The sequence below is a fragment of the Microcaecilia unicolor genome, chromosome 11 (assembly GCF_901765095.1).
Source record: "Microcaecilia unicolor chromosome 11, aMicUni1.1, whole genome shotgun sequence".
NCBI lineage: Eukaryota > Metazoa > Chordata > Amphibia > Gymnophiona > Siphonopidae > Microcaecilia > Microcaecilia unicolor.
This window is the reverse complement of record NC_044041.1, coordinates 54,019,888-54,045,544: the sequence shown is the minus strand read 5'-3', so window position 1 is coordinate 54,045,544 and position 25,657 is coordinate 54,019,888. Positions and strand designations below refer to the sequence as shown.

General features: G+C 46.5%; 1 protein-coding gene across 1 annotated transcript in view; it reads right to left on the bottom strand.

The window, feature by feature from the left end:
* The window catches only part of ANKLE2 (ankyrin repeat and LEM domain containing 2), a 99,323-nt gene that overhangs the window by 51,929 nt on the left and 21,737 nt on the right, over positions 1-25,657 (bottom strand). The window contains 1 exon segment of the mRNA XM_030220213.1: positions 7,351-7,839. Within this exon segment, the coding sequence (XP_030076073.1) occupies positions 7,351-7,839 (489 nt within the window).

Sequence of the window (25,657 nt, the reverse complement as noted above, 5' to 3'; positions counted from 1 at the left end):
TATAGCTGCATTCTAACTGCTTCAGAGTTCAGATGCAAACAATATTTATTACCTTACATAAGAACATATGCATTGACATACTGGGTCAGATAAAAGGACCATTCGGCCAGTATCCTGTTTCCCCACAGTGGCCAATGCAGGTCACAAGTTAACTGGCAATATCCCAAAGAATAAAAGGTAAAATTAGGCCTTACCACATCATTTCTTTCCATTAGTCCCGGCAGATCAATCCAGACACTTGAGGGTATTTCTGTCTACCAGCAGGTGGAGATACAGAAAACTAGAGCTCAGTACTCTGTTCAGTTGCCACCTCTTCAGTATAAACTATACAAAAGCTGGAAAAACTGAACCAAACTTTATACACATAAGTAACAGTCCGGTTCAATAACAGTCTTCAAAGTAGACACAGGCACAAAGTCTGTCCCCATCCCTTGGGCTCTGGCCCCGTCCCCGCCCCACAGAATCTGTCCCGGCACTGTCCCCATGGGCTTTGTCCCCATCCCCTTCTCAAGTGCCCAGTTGACTCTCTTGAGGTCCAAAACTGGTCGCCAAGCTCTGTCCTTTTGCGGCACCACAAAATAAATGGAGTAGAGCTCCCTGACGTGCTTCCTCTGAAGGCACGTGTTGCACCACTCCCAGGCGCAAGACTTCTTGGACTATCATCCAGATCAACCGCATCTTGAACGTGCTTTTGCACAGCGACTCTAGAAAGAAGTCAGCTCTTGTTTCAACTCCAAGCAATAGTCTTCTTGTACCATGTCCATAACCCACTGATCTGATGTAATATTGGTCGATGCCCCCAGGAAGCGCAACAAATGCCCTCCAACGGCGCTCCTGGAGGAATGGACCAAGCAAGACCCCATCATTGCTAGGCCTGGAGGGCATGCGTGCCACTGGGGTTAGAGGCCGCTGAGGACTGTCTGTTCCCGCGAAAGGACTGCTCAAACTGCTGAAAGCTTCATCTCAATTTCCCAGGTCTATACCTCCTAGCGTCTCGAAAATGTGCACGGGACTGGGAAGTCCGAGAGGATGACTTAGCCCAGTCCTCCAGGAATCTCTTACCCTTAGAATCCCACAAGTCTTTAACAATTCTTGCCAGATCCTCCCCAAAGAGGAGCCTCCCTGAAAGGAGAGTCTCGCCAGGAGAACCTTCAATGCAGCCCAACGTCGTAGCCAGAGCCGCCTATGCACCACCACCGCAAAGGACATGCCCTTCGTCAAAGTGTGGAGCACATCATACAGCAGATCTGCAAGGTAGGCTAAGTCGGCAACATCTGAATCAGATCCTTATTAGCCACAGCTCCCTGGACTCAGCTAAAAAAAGGTCATCCTGCCTAAAAAAACACATGCCACGGTAGGGTCATCCCTGTCCTCAGGCAGTAATTCCCCTTCCTCACGGGATGGCTCCAGAGAGCACAAAGTGGACACTAAGGAAACCAGAGAGATAGAGCATCCATATCCCTTCTGGACTCAATCTGTGCCCATTTGGCCCCCAGGCCTGAGGAAGCATCCCCAAGGTGACTACCCACCACGGGCAAACCATGCTGAGGTGTTTTGAGGAGGAGCGCATTATGTATCAATAACAAAAATTCTGGAAAAAAATGACTGCCTCCGGCTCCTCCAAAGACCCCCCTGTGCAAAAGCGACCCGAAGAACTGTTGTCCATAGCATCCTGCTCTAGAGCCAAACAGCTTGTTGCACACAGGCAGAAGACATGCGGTGAGGCACTCAAAATGGCCGCCGCTGCCACCGCGGGAAATGGCGTTATCCTTCAGACCCAACAGGTCCTCAAAATCAGACATTAATGCCTGTTCCAGTGGAAAGCTTGAGGACCGAGAGGAGGCGAAAGCAGGGTCCCGACAAGTGCTGCACCTCCCCACCCCCCCCGATGCTGCTTTCCGTGTCCTGCACTGGGAGCAGCGTTTTTCCGACTCAGCTGGCACTCACATGGCAGGCAATCACAGAATCCTCACAGTGTGCTTTAGTACTCACAGTGCTGCAGAAGGGATGAATCAAGGCAGCCTCAGGGGTGCTTCACTTAGGGTCCTCAGTGCCCAAGGACTCTCCAGACGTCCCAATGCTCCAAATAAGCAAGCCTCAAGCAAGGAGGGGGAAAACACCGGCCCTTCTACCGCATCGCTGCTGCTCTAAAAATAGCATTCCAAGTTTTTTTTTTTAAGTTGGTGTTCCAAACTTTGTTTAAACAATCAGTTGCGAAATGCAGCAAAGAGGAAGGGAGCCAAAGGAAGGAGAGGGGGAGACGGGAAGGGACCCGGCGCCACCAGGTATATCCAAGCCTGCCGGCAGCTCGACCCCCAGGGTTTCATTAACTACCACCCGCCAGGAACCAGCACCAATCCAGAGATCACAGGATATGTCTGTCGACCTGCTGGATAGAGAGAATACTGAAGAGGTGGCTACTGCACAGGGTACTAAATGGCAGAGATCTAGGTAGCCAGACATAACCCATAAATATCTGGATTAATCTGTGGGATGCTACAGAAACAGATTTTATGCTGCTCATCCCAGGAATAAGCAGTGGATGTTCCCAATTCCATCTTAATAATGGCTTAGGGACTTTTCTTGTAGGAACTTGTCCAAACTTTTTAAAACCCTGTTAAGATAAATCACTTTTCCCACATTCTCTGGCAACAAATTCCAGACTTTGATTGATTGTTGAGTGAAGAAATATTTTCTCTGATTTGTTTTAAAATTTATAACTTAGTAGCTTCATTGCATGTTCCCTAGTCCTCATATTTTTAGAAAGAGTAAGCAAGCAATTCATGCCTGCTCTACTCCACTTAGTATATTACAGACCTATATCATATCTCCCCCTCAGTCGTCTTTAGCCTTTGCTCAAAGGGAAGTCATCCCATTCTCTTTATCATTGTTGTTGTCATTCTCTGTATCTCTTCTAATTCCACTATATTTTTTTTGAGATGCAGTGACCAAAATTGCACACAATATTCAAGGCCAACCATGGAGCGATACAAAGGCATAATATTCTCAGTTTTGTTCTCCATTCCTTTATTAATAATTCACAACATTCTATTTGCTTTCTTAGTCACCACTGCACACTGAGGTGAGGATTTCAATGCATTGCATCACATAGCGATAGTTTGGGATCTTCTTCCCATGCATTACTTGATATTTGCTCACATTAAATGTCATCTGCCATTTGGATACCCAGTCTCATAAGGTCCTCTTGCAATTTTTCACAATCCTCTTGTAATTTAACTTTGAACAGTTTAGTGTCATAAGCAAATTTAATCATTTCATTGTTAGTCCCATTTCCAGATCATTTATAAATATGTTAAAAAGCATTGGTCCTTGGGGAACACCACTAGTTACCTTTCTCAATTCAGAAAATTGACCATGTACTCTACTCCTTTTTTTTTTTTTTAATCTTTTAATCAGTTCTTAATACACAAGAGGACACTGCCTCCTTTCCCATGACTCTTTTTGTTAACTTTAACTCTTTACTGGTTTTCCATCGAATACAATGCAGGAAGTTAACAAACTATTACAGCTAATAACCCAACTCCCATGTCACAGAAAGAACTTAACATGTATATCAAAAAGTATAAATTTCCTCAGGTGTTGTTCATGAGGTACTTTGCCAAATGCCTTCTGAAAATCCAAATCTTAAAGCCAGTCATCCTGAACGTGCCTCTCCTGGAGTAGAGAAGGACATATGGGTATACAACAAAGATTCTATCATCTATAAAACAGATAAAAGAAACAGTATTCTTGAATGGCATACCAATAAGAAAACCAAAACCAATCCCCTCCATGTGTGGGCATACTAACATGTGCCTGAGATTCCTCAAATACTAGAGAAAACCTTCTATTGGAGGAAAAAGCCTCAGACTTCCATGTTTAAATATAGAAGATACCAATAAAGAAAGCCATGGGATAGGGGGCAATGTTTTATTATAGATTGGGAACTGGTTAAAAGACAGCGAGGTTAATGGTCAGTTCTCTAAATGGAGGAAGGTAAATAGTGGAGTGCAGCAAGGATCCATACTGGGTCTGGTGCTTTTTTAAATATATTTATAAATGATCTGGAAACAATAACAGTGAATGAAGTGATCAAATTTGCAGATGACACAAAAAATTCAAGGTTGTTAAATCACACATGGAGTGAGAGAAATTCCAGCCTCCCAATGTCCTCCTGTAAAATTGGCAAAAGAAAGCACCAGAAGACTTCAGAATCGGGACAAAGTTCCTTTAATCACTCAACTTGGAAGACAGTCTTCAAGAAATGACCCGATAAGGGCTGTGTTTCAGTGCACAGCACCTGCATCAGGAGTCAAAGGGTGTACAGTCAGAATGTGTGGTAATGGGGCTTACTCCTCCGCATATGTAGAGAGATAAAAATGCTGTCCCTGGGACACCGCACATTCTGACTCTACAATCCTTTAACCTCTAACGCAGACGCTGTGCGCCAAAAACACGGCCCGTATCGGGTCATTTCTTGAAGACTGTCTTCCAAGTTGTGTGATTAAAGGAACTCTGTCCCGATTAATTTTACAGGAGGACATTGGGGAATTTCTCACACTCCACCTGTGATTTAACTATTTTGAATATTTGTTGAAATATACTCACAGTGTGGTGGCAGCCAAAAAGGCAAACAGAATATTAGAAATGATTAGGAAAGGAATAGAAAGTAAAACAATGAATACCATAATGCCTCTGCATTGCTCCACGGCAAGACTGCACCTTGAGTATTGTGTGTAATTCTCATCGCTGCATCTCTAAAAACATACAATGGAACTAGAAAAGATACAGAGGGGTAACCAAAATGGTTAAGGGGATGGAACAATTCTTCTATAAGGAAATGATAAAGACATTAGGGCTCTTCAGATTGGAGAAGAGATGGTTTGAGGGAAATATGGCAGAGGTCTATAAAAACCTGGGAATTAAACAGGTAAAAAAAATTGACTGTTTACTCTTTCAAAAAGTACATACCAGAGGGATACTCCATGAAATAACATAGTATCACATTTAAAACAAATGAGTAAAAAAATATTTTTTCCTAATGTACAGTTTCCAAATTTAATATTTGACATACCTCCAATTGGTAAATAACCATCTAAGTGGTTTACAATAATATTTATAAAATAGAAAAGAACTACAATATTCCAGTAGAAAAGAGGGCGTCCATTATGCATCTGTGTGTTTAGTTAAGATCAGGAATTCATTGTTAGACCAAGTGGTAAAGTGGTTAATGTAGCTGAGTTTAAAAAAAGGTTTGTTTTTTTGTTTAACTTTATTTTTATTATAATTTGAAACAAATTATACAAGCAAACACAGAGCATACAATATTGCAAAAAGGAAAAAAACATCCACCTGGATATTATATAAAGAATACAAAACATCTCTTCATCAAACCACAACAAAAAGGTGGCAGAATAAGGAAAACAGAGGAGTATTTGATGAGGAAATCAGAAAAAAAAATAATATAGTAAGCCTAGCACAACGACCTAATCCTAAATATTTCCATTAAATGCAACAAGAGGAAGGCTGAGATAGCCTTTTCATATCCAAACAAACATTCAGCTGTTCAGGAGCAAAAAAAAAAATACGGACAAGTTCCTGGAGGAAAAGTTCATAAACCATTATTATTATTGTTGTTGTTGTTATTAATAAAGTAGACCCGTGGAAAACCACTGCTTATCCCTGGTGTTAAGTAGAATAGAACCTTGATAAATTTTGAGACTCTGGGGGTCTTTTACTAAAGCTTAACTCGAGTTATCTGCAGATATGCCCATTTTATTCCAATGCTGCAGATAACTCGAGCTAAGCTTTAGTAAAAGACCCCTTCTATTATGTACTTGTCACCCATTGGTATCCCTATTTTGTTTTTTCCATTGGTGCACTGCCAAACGGGTAGAGTCGGTTTTAGATTTCTTGCAGTCAGTCACACTCTGAAACACCTCTCCTTGCAGCAAGTCATCATTTCATATACAGATTTTATATGTATATATTTAGTATGCTGTCTATATAGTTCACATTTGTGTGTGCTCTTTGCCATACTTTAGACTTTAAGGGGCCGTTTTACTAAGGTGCACTAATGGATTTAGCGCACGCTAAATGCTAAGAAGCCCATAGGTATAAAATGGGCTCGTTAACGCACCTTAGTAAAAGGACCACTAAGTTTGTCTGATTTTGTGTACTTTACAGTTATACCATAGAACAATTTATTCTGGTGTAAGTATTCTGGTTGGAATACATATCCTATTTTTCTAAAAGTAGGCATTACATAATTTAACAAGCAGATTTTTCTTTTTCTCCAACAGTATTGTTTCAAGTATTTTTCAAATTTGGGAGAAATTAACAATGTACTCTTTGGATACTTTTATGATAAATTATTTATGAAATGCTTGTGTAATTGTGGTATGATTTGTAATCTTTTATTCCACTTACTTCATAAATGCTTCACTGTTCTTACTTCTGTAATCGGAGGAAATCTGTATAAATGATAGCTAAGAACTTCTTACATCAACAACGTGTCTACATTTGATAGGCAATTCAATTGCATAAGAGTGATCTGTTTTATAACTAAGGTCTCTTTTGTTCTGGTACCCAAGACCTCAGGTAAGAGCACAATAATATTTTCAATATTATCTTCAATAATATCTTTTTATTTTTATTTTTTTTATTTTTATATCCTAACTGCAATTTTGCTATATTTGTTTTTTTTATTTTGTTTGCAGTCTTATGTTCTTTTTATCATTATTATTTGGTCATGTTTGTCATAATTTGTTTATATATTTGTGTTTTTATCTGGAGGAGTGGCCTAGTGGTTAGGGTGGTGGACTTTGGTCCTGGGGAACTGAGGAACTGAGTTCGATTCCCGGCACAGGCAGCTCCTTGTGACTCTGGGCAAGTCACTTAACCCTCCATTGCCTGCCGCATTGAGCCTGCCATGAGTGGGAAAGCGCGGGGTACAAATGTAACAAAATAAATAAATACCATGTGTAGGTTTATGTCAAAATGTAGCCACATCAGGTCTGTCTTCAATAAAGTAATTTCCTCCATTATGCCAGTGTTTATGTTAGGTATACAATTAAATGGACTCTTGGTCTGACTCTGTGGGGCAACTTGTGTTCTTATGTTTTAATTCACTAAAATGCCTAATGAATAGTAGACTAAAGTAGTCAATAAATCAAGTCAGATCTAATCAAAAACACTAACTACAAAATACATTTTTCTTATCTCAAAATTTCAAGAAATTCTTATGGATAAACTAGGATAAGCCAGATTTCCTGTCTTACAGGAATAAATTTCTCAGGATTAGTGAGTAAAATCTTAAATGTTGTTTATCCCAAAATGTAATAGAATTACCATTTCTTGCTAGAATATCCTCAAAGACTGGGCATACTCCATAATACAGCACAGGATCTCTGGAAGGTGTCTGTGAGTTGATGTCTATTGCTCTCTCAATGACAGTAGAACAGATCTTTTCTATATAAACCTCCTCCTCCTCCGGGGGGTTCAACCCCACACTGTACCCAAAATCTCCCTCTTCAGAAGTGTTTGCCAGCTGTGTCCGGTTGCCCCGATGTATTAGAGCAGTTCCAGATGCCCCAGCTGTTGCATACTGTTTGCAATATGCTGCACTGCTTCCTGCTGCTGCATTAGCAGTTGAAGGAACAGCAGAATCCACACCATCCTGGTGTTCCAGTAATGCTCGAGCCAATTTCTTTTCAAAAATAAACCTGGTGGTTGCGGTGATGGGCCCACATTTCAGTCCAGCCTGGACAATTTCTTCTCGAAGCTCGTCAGGGTTTAGCTGCTGCAACCGGGCCAAAATATCATCCATTGTTTGCACACCTGAAGGCAACAAGAGGAGAGGGGAAAAAAATATATATTTTTTTAAAGCTGCCAAATTCAAATATTTCTTGCATTTATGAAACAATTATGACATGTGTGGCAATAACAACCACACTATTCCTCCTGATCCCTTTCAAATGGATGAGACCAGTTGTCAGAATTTCTCTCTCAAAGTTTGAGAAGGTCTCTGAACTACTAGGAACCAAATTAGTACTCTGTTGCTGAAAGATTCAGACATGTGGATATAAAGTAACTTGTTGAAAGGCTGTACAGCAGGGGTCTTTGAACTAGTCTGTGGGCCAGATACAGCCATGGAGTTCACTTCTTTTTTTTTTTTTTTTGCCTGCCATACCTTTCCTGTCCACAGCCAAGAATTCTTTTCATACATAGCACAGGCAGCAAAGCTGGCAGAGTTCCCAGACACCACCAGCTAAAAATGAGGATAGTACAACATGGCAGCCAACTAAGCAAACTCCAAAGGGAGGGTTCCTCACTCCCCTCAGCAAGTTATAATAGAGACTCCACCAAACAGCCTCTCTGGAAAGGTTTGGGGAGCCTTTACATAGTAACATAGTAGATGACGGCAGAAAAAGACCTGCATGGTCCATCCAGTCTGCCCAACAAGATAAATTCATATGTGTATACCTTACCTTGATTTGTACCTGTCTTTTTCAGGGCACAGACCGTATAAGTCTGCCCAGCAGGATTCCCCGCCTCCCAACCACCAGTCCCGCCTCCCATCACCTGCTCTGGCACAGGTCCCTGGAGCAGTTTTAGTGGGTGCAGTGCACTTCAGGCAGGCGGACCCAGGCCCATCCCCCCCTACCTGTTACACTTGTGGTGGTAAATGTGAGCCCTTCAAAACCCACCAGAAACCCCCTGTACCCACATCTAGGTGCCCCTTTCACCCCTTAGGCCTATGGTAGTGGTGTACAGTTGTGGAGTGGGGGGTTTTTTTTTTTTTGGGGGGGGGGGGTTGGGTGGCTCAGCACACAAGGTAAGGGAGCTATGCACCTGGGAACAATTTCTGAAGTCCGCTGCAGTGTGCCCTAGGGTGCCCAGTTGGTGTCCTGGCATGTCAGGGGGGACCACTGCACTACGAATGCAGGCTCCTCCCACGACCAAATGGCTTGGACTTGGTCATTTCTGAGATGGGCGTCCTCAGTTTCCATTATCGCTGAAAACTGGGAACGACCATCTCTAAGGTCAACCTAAATGTGGAGATTTGGGCGCCCCCGACTGTATTATTGAAATGAAAGTCTTCGCTAAGATCGCTCCTTCCCTAACATGGGTTCCTTATATCTATCCAGCAGCCATTTCAAAAGTCAACACAAGTTATTGGCCGTTTTCCAAAATGCATCACACAGCGTATCTCAGCTTCCTACTTGCTGCCAACTTCAGAACCCATGTTGAAACAAGAAAAAATTGTGATTATTTCCAGAAGAGTAACCTGTAAAGTGGCTTGAAATAAGCTCTGCCCTTTAGCAAGTACTCGGGAACAAAGACAGCAACATTACCATCAATGTTACTATTCACATAAAAGTCTCATGCCTGTTGTTACCAGTTGAGTAAAATACCAGATTTGTGTGTGGTCAGCGAGCTTTTTTTTTTAATTTTTATTAAGTGTTCACAAATTACAAGGAATCAAAAGGATTAGCAAAGAACGAGAGGCCAATAGCTTAATTCAATGAGAATTGTACAGAGGACACAATATTATAGGCTGATTACAACATCTGGAAGAAAATACCTAGGGGTCCTTTTACTAAGCCACGGCAAAAAGTGCCCTGCGGTAGTGTGGGCGTGTGTTTTTAGCACATTCCGGACCAGTTTTTACTGCATCTGGGAAAATGGGCTTTTTTTTCAATGGGCCGGGTAAAAGGCCTGCGGTAAAACTGAAACCAGCACACGCCTAATTATGGCCTGAGCCCTTAATGCCGCCCATGGATCTAGCGGTAAGGGCTCACGCGCTACACATGCAGTGTACTAGTTGGTGTGCTCCAACTGCCGATTAACGCCAGAAATGCCACACACAGTAGGAAATAAAAAATAATTTGTCCTGGTGGTATGGGCGCACACCAACCCAAAATTACCGCCGGGGGGTGCACTAGCCTGGCAGTAGTCTTGTTTTGGCACGCACTGCATGTGCATAGAGCCTACTGCGCCTTTGTAAAAGGGCCCCCAAATGATTAAATCATGCTTCAAAAAAATATACCGAATTGAAATAACTAGGCTAGGCTGTTCTACAGTTCCTACTGAGCACAAGATGTCAGAAAATGAAGACTCCAGCTTGGGATCAGAGATTGGTTTTCAGGGTACCCATAATGCTGCTGAACACCACTGCAGGCTATACATATAGAACTGGGGCAGTCTGTGGGTGGAGCAAGGGCAGCCCTGTCAGTTATCTAGTTAAAAAAAGAGAGAGAAGTAAATGTAACTGCCTCATCCAAAATATGAACAATGAAAAGTACTTTTCCTACTTCAATAACTGGCCTGCATTTATGATTATTTTTGTGATGAGGTACTTCTGTGAAAGTGAGGCAGCTTTGCATGTATGTGTATGCTATAGGTGATTTCTAGGTTTTTCACACTTCTGCTTTCACCAAATTTCTTTATTATTATTAGGATTTATTTACCACCTTTTTGAAGGAATTCACTTAAAATGGTATACAGCAAAAATAAGTCATTCACAGAGAATTGACTAGTCGAGCAGTAAAAAAATTCATAGCATGGCATACAGCAAAAATAAGTCAAACATAAGACAATTGACTACTAGAGCAGTAAAAAATATTTGTAGCATGGCATAGTATGCTACATTACAATGTAAACAAAACACACAACAAAACATTTTAATAGGCAGCAAAGAGTGCAAGTAAAGATGGGAAATACAGATAAGAGTAACAGGACTTAGAAAATAAGGGGACTAATTAGTGTATGAATACAAGTTGCTCAAGTACATTATTGCTAAGCTTGTCGGAGCTTGTCTTTTCCTGGGGGCGACTAAATGAATTGACCTACTTCCAACTGCCACCCCCAGCTGCTAATTAAATGCCTCAACATATATTGTCTGAATCTCTCATCAAGGGTTCTTTTTACTGCCACAGTGAAATGTAGGCCATCACTGCAATATAGTTTTTGTTTTGCCATGTATTGCCCCATCCTCCAATGTACTTAAAACCTTCTTTGGAACACCAGGCTTTGAGCCACTTATTGACGTTCTCAGTATTTTGTAGTCTTTCCTCTCCCTTTCCATAAGTAGGTAGAACTTCAGCTGTACCAAAGGTTTTAACTCCTCTCCCAACTCCTGGAAAACTCTCTGTGCTATAAAAGCAAGGTATTATAGGCTACAACGTTTGTGCCCAGGTGGATAACACCTTAAGTCTCTTCTCTGATTATAGTCAGTATTTGCCTGGTACTCCTGCTAGCCGAGGATCCTGAAAGGCATTTTACTTTCTGGGCCCCTTGAACTGTGTTACAAAGTGCCTCTGATAACTGAATCCCCTAACAGTAACAATTTTCTGGTTTGAGTTTTATTTGTGCTTTGGGAGTGTCTTTTCTCTTGATCCATTTCAGTTCTATTTTCTTGAGCCTCACAATGCTCTAGTGCAGTAAAAAAAAATATTATGTAAGGATAGCAGTTATGAGGGTGGGTGCTTCTGTGTCATATGTCTTAATCTGTTTGAGCCTACTCTGACCCATCTATTCCTGGGTTGTTTTATTCTTTGAGGCAGCGGTTGTAAATTGGTAAGATTCTGTGTAGTATTGGAAGCTGTTTAATTGCATCCAATTCTTGCCTAAGTTTGCTTAGCACCTCTTTTAGGCTAGATGGAGCAAGACCTAAGCTGCCAGATGCTCTGCCTTGAAATTAAAGCACTACAGTTAATACATTTTTTTTCTCCTCCAAAACCAACAGGCAGAGGCGAGCCATGGCACTTCCCACTCTCAGCCCCGTGTCTGGCGAGACCTAGTCTGCTGTAATCAAGTTGTCAATATCTGGGATGCATCGGGGAAGGCCTTAGAAGGACTTCTAAGCCGACTCGTATGATCGACGAAAATGGAACTCCTGATGCCGAAGCAGAAGGCTCCTCAATGGAGAGCACCACCAATGCCTCAGAAATACGAGTACTGAGCTCCTTTTTATGAAACCACCTCAGTACTTTCGGGTTATCCTACTACTACTTATTTCTATAGCGCTACTACATATATGCAGCGCTCTATCCCCCTCCTCAGGAGGGAGCTGTTCCTCCTTTAACAGCTCCTTCAATGATGGCTTGTCTGAATAGACTGAGGCCACATTAGATAAAAAGAGAAAAGCAGAGATTAGATAAAGAGAGAAAAGCAGAGACCCATCCAAGAGTGGGCAGATAAGATTACATGAGATTTCTTAGGAACAACGGGGCGAGAAACTGAAGAACCTTGTAGCAATCAGTGTCCCTGTTCAGTAAACAGGCCTGGTGTAAGAGCAATATAAACTCCAGAGAAAACAAAGATCCCAATGCATCTGAATGCCTCTATCAGGCCCTGGAGGTTGTAAAAGGTAAAATTATGTCTTACCTGATAATTTTCTTTCCATTAGTCCCTCAGATCAATCCAGAGACTTGTGGGTTATACCCCTCCTCTAGCAGGTTAGAAAGAGAGAACTCAGAAGTTTGCTACAATAGAGCATGTGCAGCCAGCCTCACTTCAGTATAACGATACCAAAGCAGTAAGAACCATAGAACACTCTCCTGTCTCTGCAAAAGCAGCATAAACTTGGAAGAAACTCTCTGAGCTGCTATAAGTCAGAAATGTAAATATAAACACACCCTAACAGCCTTACCCGTCCAGAGACAAAGGAACGTGAACAGAACCGACTGAAGTATACTGAATCCGATCAGAGATTACGAAAGCGAATTCCAGGGAGGGGCTCTGGATTGATCTGAGGGACTAATGGAAAGAAAATTATCAGGTAAGACATAAATTTACCTTCCATAGCATCCCCAGATCAATCCAGAGACTTGTGTGATGTACCAAAGCAATCCTCATCAAGGGCGGGACCGGCCTACTCCGGCCGGCAACACAGAAGTCCCAACAAGCGCCTCTCGACGCGCAGCAACATCAAGACGGCAATGCATAACAAAAGAATGCCAAGACAACCAAGACGCCGCTTAACAAATGTCCTCCAACAACACCAGACGACACTCCGCAAAAGAAGAGGCCTGAACGCGAATAGGGAAAGAATCCCCCAACAACAGGTAAGCCGACGCAATAGCCTCCCTAAGCCACCGATCGACCGTGGCCTTAGAGGTCATGTTCGCTTTCTTATGACCTGCGAACAGCACAAAAAGATGATCTGCTTTCGAAATGAATTAGTCGCCTCCAAATAACACTTCAGAGGTCCCCTAACGTCTAAACCCCGTAGAGCTCGAAAATTGTGAGGGAAATCCTCTTGCTTGAAGGATGGATGGCAACACCACTCCCTGGTTAACGTGAAAACGCATGACTACCTTAGAAACCAAGGACGGTACCCTTCGAACTGTCACTCCCACCTCCGAAAAAACGGAGAAAGGGGCTCTGCACGAAATGGCCTGAAGCTCAGACACCCGCCTGGCTGAAGCCATTGCCACCAGAAACACAGTCTTCAACTTGAAAACATTCAAGATCTTTACTCAGGGGCTTGAAAGGAGACCACTGAAACGCCCTAAGGACCAGGTTCAAATTCTAATCCAGAACCCAAGGAGGTCTGAGATGCCCTACACCGCGAAGAAAACAAACGAACTCCGGAAGAGACACTAAGGAGTGGCTCCCCGAACGACCCCTCCAGGAAGCCAATGCCACTAACTGACCCTTTAAAGTACTTAGTGACAGTTCCTTAACCATCACTTCCTGCAAAAAGGCCAGAACGGACCCAAGAGGGTCTGATTGAGGGGAAATGCCTGCCAAGGAACCCCAAGCCACAAACGACCTCCACATTCCATCATACGAAGTAGAAGTGGAACATTTGCGTGCCTGTAACATGGTCCCAAAAACCGCCTCCGGCTATCCTGGACACCTTAAATGCGACCGTACAAAGGCGAGGCCATAAGCCCAAATGGAGCATGATCTTTCATGACTACCGGCCCCTGATGGATAAGACCCGGCCAGTAAGACAGGTGGAATGGCTCGTCGATCAGGAGGTGAATCAAGCCCGCATACCAAGGACATCTGGGCAAGTCCGGCGCAATAAGTATTACCGGACCCGGAAGATGAGAGATTTCCTCCCCACTACTTGACCGACCATCAGCTACGGAGGAAAGACATACAGAAGCTCCAACGGCCACGGCTGAAGAATAGCGTCTATTCCTTCGGACTCAAACTCTCTGCCTCTTAACTGTTGTTGCTCACAGCTTTATTAGTAGTAACAGTGGGATTTGAACCGTCTACCTCTGCATTACAAGATCAGTGCTGCTACCACTTGGTCACAGCTGCACTTTGCTGAAGAACCGGGTCACCTTGGGATTGTAGAATCAAGCCATGAAATCCATTACTGGAGTCTGCCAGCGATCCGAAATCTGGCTGACAGCCGGCGGAGACAGCTCCCACTACCCGGCATCCAAGCGATTGTGACTGAAAAAGTTGGCCTGTACAGTTAGCATTCCCGCTATGTGAGGCGCCGACAACCGAACGTGACGCTTCTCTGCCCCAAGAGACAGCATGGATGCCTCTTCAGCCAGCGGAGCACTTCGAGTTCCACCCTGCTGAATGACATACGTTACCGCTGTTGCATTGTCGCAGAGAACTCGGACTGGTTGAATTCTCAACAACATCTCGAAAGCTAGGAGCGCCAACCGAAACGCCCGAAGTTCCATGAGATTGAACTGCAACCTGGACTCCGAGGGGGAACAACTCCCCTGAGCTGAGTAGCCGAGAACCACACGCCACTCCGACGTGGCGAGAGGCATGCCTCGAGTCAGTATCCGACCTGAGCCAACACCGCAGAGCAAAAGAAGCTTGCGGTGTCCATGGAAAACGAATCAAAGAACCTTGGAAAGGAAAGAACAATGGCTGAGTAGATACCATTGCAAAGGCCGCATGCGGCTCCGGGCCCAAGGAACGACCCCTGAACATAGTCAAACGCTGTTGGAGCCTTCAGCCAAATGGGGGAAGAAACCTGGCACAGCTTCGCCCGTCGCTGTTCCCGGAAGAAAAACTCCGCCCTGACGGGTATCCGTCGTACTACCAGGTACACCAGAGACAGATGGTGTAGCAGCATATGTCTGTAGTACCATTGCATGCTACGAAAAGCAAGCTACAGTGGGTCGTGAAGCCGCACCCTAGAGCTCAGTGCTTACTCTCAGCTGATTGCAACCACTATTAAGCTATCTCTACACTGAAGTAGCTCCTGGGCCACTCCTCATGAAATTTAGGTACCCCATAAGAAGCAATTAGAGGTACCGGGAACGCTGCAGTACCAGGCAGCTGAGGCTAATATGTAAAAGTGTGGCCTGTATTAGTGTGCTAAGAGAGAGAGAGAGAAGAGCAAATTTTAAAACTGAAGAGTTCTGAAAACTGTTCCAGTCATGTAAGAACTACTTGGCCAAGCAAGCCATAAGAGATAATGAAATAAAATATGCCCCACTGGAAATCTAGCTGAGCCCACAGTATCTAATAGGATGGAAAAACTAGCCTTGAACCTATAACCTTCAGGCTGAAAGGCCAGCAGCCCTCCTCAATAAATGCCTCTATCAGGCCCTGGAGGTTGTAAAATGGCAGCTGTGCTCCGCGTGCGATCAGAGGCTGTTCCTCACTGCCAGTCAGCCTTGACAAAATGGCACCTGTTCCCGCACTCTCCTGCATCAAACTGTGAACCGACTCTGCTGGAGAGCCCAAAGTCCTCAGTATATTCAGATAATGCGCTAAATCCAAAGACAGGCTGCTGCCAAAAGCTTCCCCCCCCCCCCCATGTCCCACGGGATTCCTGGCTTGCACACACTGCAACGCCCCAACGCCAGCTGGTGGGTCCCACAGCAGGAAAAAACAACTGCCTCCGTGGGAGTTGTCATTCACTCCGACTGGCAAACTCACAGCAAAATGCAGTCCCAAGCAGTGACTCAGGATCCCTCATCTACACCAAACAGAACTTGCAGCCCTCCAAGTGGTTCTGAGTCAAACTTTAGTCAGACTTACCACTGTTGGCTGATCACCCAAGTCTTACCCCAGATTAGGCAGAATGAGAACTGAGACTCTCTGTCCCATGCTCTCCAGTATACCTTTTTTTTTTTTTTAAGGTTATTGTGTTGGAAAAGCAGATCTTCACAGGAAACCAGGGGGGGGGGGGGGGGGGGGGGGGGAGAAATTCATGAGGCACCAGAGACTGGAATCTGAAAACCTCCAGATATGACCCTGCAGACTTAAGCCAACTGCAAAGCTCAACTCAGGACTTCATTGACCAAGAGGGGCATAATCGAACAGGCATGACCATCTCTAAGGGCGCCCATCTCTAAGGACATCCCGGCGAAGGGGCGGGGAAACCTGTATTATCGAAACAAGATGGGTGTCCATCTTTTGTTTCTATAATACGGTTGAGGATACCCAAATCTCAACATTTAGGTCGACCTTACAGATGGTTAACCTTAGAGATGGTTGTCCCCGGTTTTCGGCGATAATGGAAACTGAGGAGGCCCATCTTAAAAATGACCAAATCCAAGGCATTTGGTCGTGGGAGGAGCCAGCATTCATAGTATACTGGTCCCCCTCACCTGCCAGGACACCAACCGGTCACCCTAGGGGGCACTGCAGTGGACTTCACAAATTGCTCCCAGGTGCATAGCTCCCTTACCTTGGGTGCTGAGCCCCCCAAATCCTACTCCCCACAACTGTACACCACTACCATAGCCCTAAGGGGTGAAGGGGGGCACCTACATTTGGGTACAGTGGGTTTTGGCTGGGTTTTGAAGGGCTCACATTTACCATCACAAGTGTAACAGGTAGGGAGGTATGGGGCTGGGTTCGCCTGCCTGAAGTGCACTGCACCCACTAGAACTGCTCCAGGGACCTGTATACTGCTGTCATGGAGCTGGGTATGATATTTGAGGCTGGCAAAAAATTATTATTATTTTTTTTTTTTTTAGGGTGGGAGGGGGTTGGTGACCAAGGGGAGAGTAAGTAGAGGTCATCCCTGATTCCCTCCAGTGGTCATCTGGTCAGTTTGGGCACCTTTTTGAGGCTTGGTTGTGAAAAAAAATGGACCAAGTAAAGTCAACCAAATGCTCGTCAGGGACGCCCTTCTTTTTTCCATTATCGGCCGAGGACGCCCATCTCTTAAGCACACTCCAGTCCTGCCTTCCCTACGCCTCCGAAACGCCCCTGTGAACTTTGGTTGTCCCCATGACGGACTGCAGTTGAAGCCACCCAAAATCGGCTTTTGATTATGCCAATTTGGGCGACCCTGAGAGAAGGATGCCCATCTCAGAATTGCTCCCTGCAACTGGACCAGGAGCAAATCACTCAGAACCAGAGACTGAACAGGATGTCCATCCACCTGCTGGAAATAGAAAGTACTGGGGAGCTGGACTGGATGCCAAGAGATACGTCTCAGATCAGTTTTCTACCTCCACCTGCTGGATGATGGACACAACTATCCCACAGGTTCTGGAATAGTGGGAAGCTATGTAATGGAAGCAGCTTTGAATATCAGTTGGACAGATTTTAGCAACCCATCATCAGTTTCTATTATGCAGTTACTGCCCCTTCTAAACAGAGTCTCATAAAAAAATTCTCTTAGCCCTACTTCTTGTGAAGTACCACGAACACATAAAACTGTAGTTTCTTGGACAGCTGCTTTCAAACATTATCACCTGCTCTAAAAGCAGAATTCTTATAGGCCTAAGCCACCTTAGTAATATCTGCTTTCCTCTCATATCTTTTGTATGTTTTGCAAGACCTCTAAAGAAGGCTCTTTAACATCACTGCTCATTGGACAGAAAACAGAGGGTAGGATTAAATGGCCATTTCTCTCAATGGAGGAGGGTGAACAGTGGAGCGCTGCAGGGATCTGTACTGGGACCGGTACTAGTTAACATATTTACAAATGATATAGAAATCAGAACGACGAGTGAGGTGTTCAAACCTGCAGATGATACAAAACTATTCAAAGTTGTTAAAACAAGAGTGGACAGTGAAATATTGTAGGAAAACAGGGCATCTAAATGGCAGATGAAATTTAATGTGGACAAACGAAAGGTGATGCACACTGGAAAGAATACGAATCATAGTTACTTGATGCTAGAGTCCACCTTGGAGGTCAGTGCTCAAGAAAAAGATCTGGGTGTCGTTGTAGATAATACACTGAAATCTTCGGCTCAGTGTGCGGCGTTGGCAAAAAAAGCAAATAGGATGCAAGGAATTATTAGGAAAGGGATGGTGAATAAGACTGAAAACACTATAATGCTTTTGCATCGCTCCATGGTGCGCCCGCACCCTAAGTATTGCATTCAGTTCTGGTTGCCATATCTCGGAAAAGATATAGAGAAATTAGAAAAGGTTCAAAGAAGAGCAACCAAAATGATAAAGGGGATGGAACTTCTCTTGTATGAGCAAAGGCTAAAGAAGTTAGGGCTCTTCAGTTTCGAAAAGAGACGGATGAGGGGAGATATGACTGAGGTCTACAAAATCCAGAGTGGTGTAGAACAAGTAGAAGTAAATCGATTTTTCACTCATTCCAAAAGTACAAAGTCTACGGGACACTCAAGGAAGTTACATGGAAATACTTTTAAAACAAATAGGAGGAAATATTTTTTCACGCAACGAATAGATAAGCTCTGGAACTCTTTGCTGGAGGATGTGGTAACAGCGGTTAGCTTATCTGGGTTTAAAAAAGGTTTGGACAAATTCCTGGAGGAAAAGTCCATAGTTTGCTATTGAGGCAGACATGGGAAGCAACTATTTGCCCTGGGATTTGTAGTATGGAGCGTTGCCACGATTTAGGTTTCTGCCACTACTTGTGACCTGGTTTGGCCACTGTTTGGAAAACAGGATACTGGGCTAGATGGACCACTGGTCTGACCCAGTATGGCTACTCTTATGTTCTTAAGATATGTCACTGTGGCAACAAGCCTTAACTGGATTCTATCAGGTTACTGATTTATTTTCTAATAGCTGGGTCAATCAAATTAAAGGACTCTCTATTCTTGAAGGCTCTTTTGTGTTTTGTTTTTGCTGCTAATAGCTGCATTGAAATTTTTCTGCTCTGCATGTAAGCTCCCCACCCTTTTACTGTTTATCCCTTGTTCAAGCAGCATAGAAGCCAAAATACAGATACTGTGCAATTCCCCATCTCTTCTAAATGAAACAGCAATACAAAATGCAATTTGTTACGAATAGTCAGACTTTCAAATGAGGAAGGTAAAATTATGTATAATCATACCTGATAATTTTCTTTCCATTAATCATAGCTGATCAATCCATAGACTGGTGGGTTGTGTCCATCTACCAGCAGGTGGAGATAGAGAGCAAACTTTTGCCTCCCTATATGTGGTCATGTGCTGCCGGAAACTCCTCAGTATGTCGATATCAAAGCTCCATCCGCAGGACTCAGCACTTAGAGACACGAAGGGACACTCTGCCCAGCTCACCACCGCCGAAACGGGGGAGGGGAATTAACCCAGCTCATCCCCACACAAGTGGGGGAGGGGAATCCGTCCAGCTCATCCCCGCGGAGCGGGGGAGGGACACCACACCCGCCGATGCGGGGGGATCTGGCTTATCCTGCAACCGCAACCGCGGGAGGAGCTGACTGACCCTAACACCGCCGAAGCGGGAGGGGTACAAAGCTGCCCTACAGCCGCACGAAGCGGGAGGGAGTGCCGGCAGAATTTTAAGTCTCAATCCAGCCCCGTAAAACGGAGGGGAGAGGAATGCAGCAGCTCACTGTAACACAAACTCGTCTTAACTCTTGAAGAATCCAAGTGAAAAAACTTGAACACGAAGTCTTTCTGAAGTAACTGAAGACTAAACTTGAACCTGAAATGCAACCAGAATAAAAACAGTACAGATATCTGGGAGGGGCTATGGATTGATCAGCTATGATTAATGGAAAGAAAATTATCAGGTATGATTATACATAATTTTACCTTCCATATCATCAAGCTGATCAATCCATAGACTGGTGGGATGTACCGAAGCAGTACTCACCCAGGGCGGGACATTGAAATCCCTGACCTCAACACTGAAGCTCCAAACCGGGCCTCCGCCCGTGCAGCCACAGTCAAACGGTAATGCTTGGAGAATGTATGAGCCGAAGCCCAAGTTGCCGCCTTGCATATCTCTTCCAAGGAGACGGATCCGGCCTCTGCCATCGAGGCCGCCTGAGCTCTCGTGGAGTGAGCCTTCAGCTGGATAGGCGGCACCTTCCCCGCGGCCACATAAGCCGCTGCAATGGCTTCCTTGACCCATCTTGCCACTGTAGGCTTAGCAGCCTGCAGACCCTTACGAGGACCTGCAAACAGGACAAACAGATGATCCGATTTCCGGAAATCATTGGTCACTTCCAAGTATCTGATGATGACTCGTCTCACATCCAGATATTTAAGAGCAGAGTACTCCTCTGGGTAGTCCTCCCTACGAAAGGAAGGGAGACAGAGCTGCTGATTCACATGGAAGCGAGAAACAATCTTGGGCAGGAAGGAAGGCACTGTGCGAATAGTCACTCCTGCCTCAGTGAACTGCAGAAAAGGCTCTCGACATGAGAGCGCCTGGAGCTCGGAAACTCTTCTGGCTGAAGCGATAGCCACCAAAAAGACTGCTTTCAACGTCAGGTCTTTCAGAGATGCCCTCGACAAGGGTTCAAAAGGCAGCTTCTGCAATGCTCTTAGTACCAGGTTGAGATTCCACGCAGGCACCACTGAGTGCAGAGGAGGGCGCAGGTGATTAACTCCCTTGAGAAAGCGCACCACATCTGGCTGCGAAGCCAGGGAAGCACCCTTCAGGCGGCCCCTGAAGCAAGCCAGAGCCGCTACCTGGACTTTAAGGGAACTGAGCGACAGGCCTTTCTCCAGACCTTCTTGCAGGAACGCCAACACTGAAGCAATTGGAGCAGTGAAGGGAGAAAGTGAGCCTGCTTCACACCACGCTGCAAAGATACGCCAAACCCTGGCGTAAGCAGTAGAAGTAGAGCGCTTCCTCGCTCTCAGCATAGTGGCGATGACCTTGTCTGAGAAGCCCTTCTTCCTCAGACGCTGCCGCTCAATAGCCAGGCCATAAGACCAAAGGGGGAGGGATCCTCCATCACCACGGGACCCTGATGTAACAGGCCCTGCTCCACTGGCAGCCGCAGAGGATCGTCGACTGAGAGCCTGATCAAGTCCGCATACCAGGGACGCCTGGGCCAATCCGGACCCACCAGGATTACCCTGCCGGGATGCTTTGCCACCCGGTCTAGCACCCTGCCCAACATGGGCCAGGGCGGGAACACATAGAGAAGCTCTTGTGTCGGCCACTGTTGGAGAAGAGCATCTACTCCCAGGGATCGAGGGTCCCGTCCTCTGCTGAAAAAGCGCGGCACTTGGCAATTGGCCGATGACGCCATCAGATCTAGGCTCGGCTGGCCCCAGCGCTTCGTGATGTCCAAGAACGCCTGAGCAGATAGCTGCCACTCTCCGGGCTCCAAGGTATGGCGACTGAGAAAGTCCGCCTTGACATTCATGACTCCGGCAATGTGGGCCGCTGAAAGCTGCTCCAGGTTCGCTTCCGCCCACTGGCAAAGATTCATAGCCTCCTTGGCTAGAGGGGCGCTCTTGGTACCTCCCTGGCGGTTGACATAGGCCACAGCCGTGGCATTGTCCGACAGGACCCGTACAGGCTTCAACACCAGTACCGGGATGAACTCCAAAAGCGCCAACCGAATGGCTCTGAGTTCCAGGAGGTCGATAGACCACTTTGCCTCTGCAGGAGACCAGAGCCCCTGCGCTGTCCTTCCCAAGCAGTGGGCTCCCCAGCCCGACAACGAGGCGTCCGTCGTGACGACAATCCACTCTGGGGTCACCAGAGGCATTCCCGCAGACAACTTGTCTGTCTGCATCCACCAGCTCAGCGCCTTGCGCACTGCTGGGTCCAAGGGAAGGCGCACAGCATAATCCTCCGACATCGGAGTCCAGCGCTGCAGCAAAGAGTGTTGAAGTGGTCTCATATGAGCCCTGGCCCAGGGCACTACTTCCATCGTGGCCGTCATAGAGCCCAACAGCTGCACATAGTCCCAAGCCCGAAGGGGAGAGGCTACTAGGAACTGGTCCACCTGAGCCTGAAGTTTGACAATCCGATTGTCTGGCAGGAACACTCTGCCCACTTGGGTGTCGAATCGAACTCCCAGGTACTCCAGGGACTGAGTCGGGCGCAGCTGGCTCTTCTCCAAGTTGATGATCCATCCCAGGGAGCTCAAAAGAGCAACTACCCGGTACACAGCTTTGCCGCACTCTGCATAAGAGGGGGCTCGGATCAACCAGTCGTCCAGATAAGGATGGACTTGTACCCCTTCCTTTCGTAGGAAGGCCGCGATGACCACCATTACTTTGGAAAAGGTCCGCGGAGCAGTAGCCAACCCGAAAGGGAGGGCTCTGAACTGGAAGTGTCGTCCCAGGACTGCAAAACGCAGAAAGCGTTGATGAGGAGGCCAGATGGGAATATGCAGGTACGCTTCCTTGATGTCCAAGGATGCCAGGAACTCTCCTGCCTTCACTGCCGCTATAACAGAGCGGAGAGTCTCCATGCGAAAGTGCCGCACTTTCAAGGCCTGATTGACCCCTTTGAGGTCGAGGATAGGCCGGACAAAACCTCCTTTCTTTGGTACCACAAAGTAAATGGAGTAACGTCCCTTGCCAAGCTGACTTTCTGGCACCGGAACGACCGCGCCCAGGCGGATCAGATTGTCCAAGATCTGCTGCACTGCCACAGCTTTGACCGGAGACTTGCAGGGAGAGAGTACAAACCCGTCTTTTAAGGGTCGGCAGAACTCTAGTTTGTAGCCGTCTCTGATGACTTCCAGCACCCACGCGTCTGAAGTTATTGTGGTCCACTCGCCCAGAAACGAGGACAGCCGTCCTCCAATCTGCACTGGGGCGTGGACCAAGACCCCGTCATTGGGTACGAGACCCTGGGGGAGGACCGGAGGGAGCACCTCCGGGACGGCGGTCTCTGCGAAAGGAATGCTGCTTGGGGGAGAAATTCCTCTTGAAGGAAGAGGGGGCAGAGGAACCCGACTTGCCCGGGCGGTACCGACGGGCTTCCTGCAACCGTCCTCTGGAGGTACCGGGACGAGTACTAGCCCGAGCCCTGACCTCTGGTAATTTCTTGCCCTTAGACGTGCCGAGATCGGTCACGATTTTGTCCAGCTCGACCCCAAAGAGCAGCTTGCCTTTAAAAGGCAACCTAGCCAGGCGGGATTTAGAGGCGTGGTCAGCAGACCAATGTTTCAGCCAAAGCCACCGCCGCGCAGAGATTGTCTGAGCCATGCCTTTCGCTGAGGCCCTCAAGACATCATACAGCAAGTCTGCCAAATAGGCTAAGCCCGATTCCAGGGCCGGCCAATCAGCCCTCAAGGAATGATCCGAGGGGGAAGCCCGCTGCACCATAGTCAGGCACGCCCTGGCCACATAGGAGCCGCAAACTGAGGCCTGCAAACTTAAAGCAGCCGCCTCAAAGGACGACCTTAAGGCCGCCTCCAATCTTCTGTCTTGGGCGTCCTTTAGGGCCGTGCCACCTTCCACCGGCAACGCCGTTTTCTTAGTCACCGCAGTGATTAAAGAATCCACGGTAGGCCACAGATAGGCCTCACGTTCACTCACAGCCAAAGGATAGAGGCGGGACATAGCCCTAGCCACTTTAAGGCTCGCTTCTGGGACATCCCATTGAGCCGAAATTAAGGTGTGCATGGCATCATGCACGTGGAAGGTTCTAGGCGGGCGCTTCGTCCCCAGCATAATGGCAGAGCCAACAAGGGCTGAGGGAGAGACGTCCTCCGGAGAGGAAATCTTCAAAGTGTCCATGGCCTGTAACAACAGGTTGGGCAAATCCTCTGGGCTAAAAAGCCGCGCTGCAGAGGGGTCATCCGCTCCATCCGAGCGGGGATCCGTCTCCTCCAAGGAATCCGCAAAGGACCGTTGGGAGACCTCAGACACGCTGCCCTCATCTACATCGGAGGAGACAAATTCCTCCAAGGCCTGGGAATCAACCCGAGGGCGTTTACCTCTGGGAACCTCAACCTCTTTACCAGACGAGGGAGCAGGGGCAGCGTTGTGCATGAGGAAGGCCTGATGCAGCAGCAAAACAAACTCGGGGGAGAAACCCCCCAGACTGTGCACTTCCGCAGCCTGGGCAACAGCCCTAGACGCACCCTCAACCGGCGCTCGCAAGAGCGGGGGAGAGACATGCTGCGCATCCAAAATGGCGTCCGGCGCGAAACTCCGCGAAGGAGCCGCGCGGGAAGAATGGCTCTTAACTTTAGCCGCTTCTGTGCCGTCGCCCAAATTAAGGGCGTTCATGGCATTAATGTCTCCAACCTCAAGGGCGGCCCAAGAAGGAGCCGTCCGAGCCGCGTGGCCGGCCAAGATGGCGGAGGCGAGGAGCGGGGGATGGGCGTTTATGGCGGGAAAAACCGCCACGCCGGAGGAAGGACCGGGACATTCATCGGTCACGAAACTGTCACCCAACAAGGGCGAATCAGGCTTTAAGACCCCCGCATCCCCTCTAGAAGCGCTCAAGCGACCCGGGGAGCGACCCTTTGCGCCCTCGCCCTCCGACGCCATATGCCACGAGGAGAAGAATCGGGGAACCCCCTGCCCGCTATAAAAAGGTAAAAATTACCTGCTGTCCGCTCCGAGTTGTAACGACCTGGTGTCCCAGTGAGTAGCTGCAATAGACGCTTAAATAAACGTCGAAATAAACGCCTTTAAGGACGTTCAAAATTTTTTTTTTTTTTTAACGGAGCCAGCGGGAGGGGGGAGAAAAGGAGGGACCTGGCACCACCAGGTTTGCACTTGCTCAAAGAGCCCTCAACCCCAGGCACTCAACAAAACCTAAAAATTAGGCTTGGAGGCCTAGCCAGAGCTGCTGCTGTGTGTGACCACCACCTGCTGAGATAGAGAACATACTGAGGAGTTTCCGGCAGCACATGACCACATATAGGGAGGCAAAAGTTTGCTCTCTATCTCCACCTGCTGGTAGATGGACACAACCCACCAGTCTATGGATTGATCAGCTTGATGATATGGAAAGTTGTGTTAAGTCTAGTACAACAAAAATGACAGAGGCAGGTGGCACCTTATAGACTAACCAATTTGAGACATGAACCAGAGCCCACTTCGTCAGATGTATGAAATGTAGTTCAGGAGGTAGGTTAATATATATGAAGATGCTGGGTGGGGGAATGTGGATATATAGTACAGAAAAGGCATTGAAAAGTGCAGGGCAGGATGTGGAAAGGGAGCAATAACACCATACTTCAGTTAGCTGACAACTTGTGAAAGAAAACAGACAAGATGGCCTATGAACAGTCAACGCCATTCACATCTGTAGCAAACCATGAATCCATTGTCCCTATTCAAGCACCGATGTGATGATATGAAGCTTTTCATTTCCAGTTCAGCAGTTTCATACCCGAGTGTCCTTTTGAAGTACCTTTGCAAAAGTATAGCAATGTCAAGATCAGGTAAGTGTGTGTCCCAGGAAGAAAAAGCTGACACTACTGCCACCTACTCACACCCACCAAAAGAGACATTCCCAGTGGACACCTCCAGATGGTTATAGCAGAGACTTGATTTTTAAATAGAATGTTTTCAATAAGGGCCCAATCAGATATGATGTGAAAAAGTTT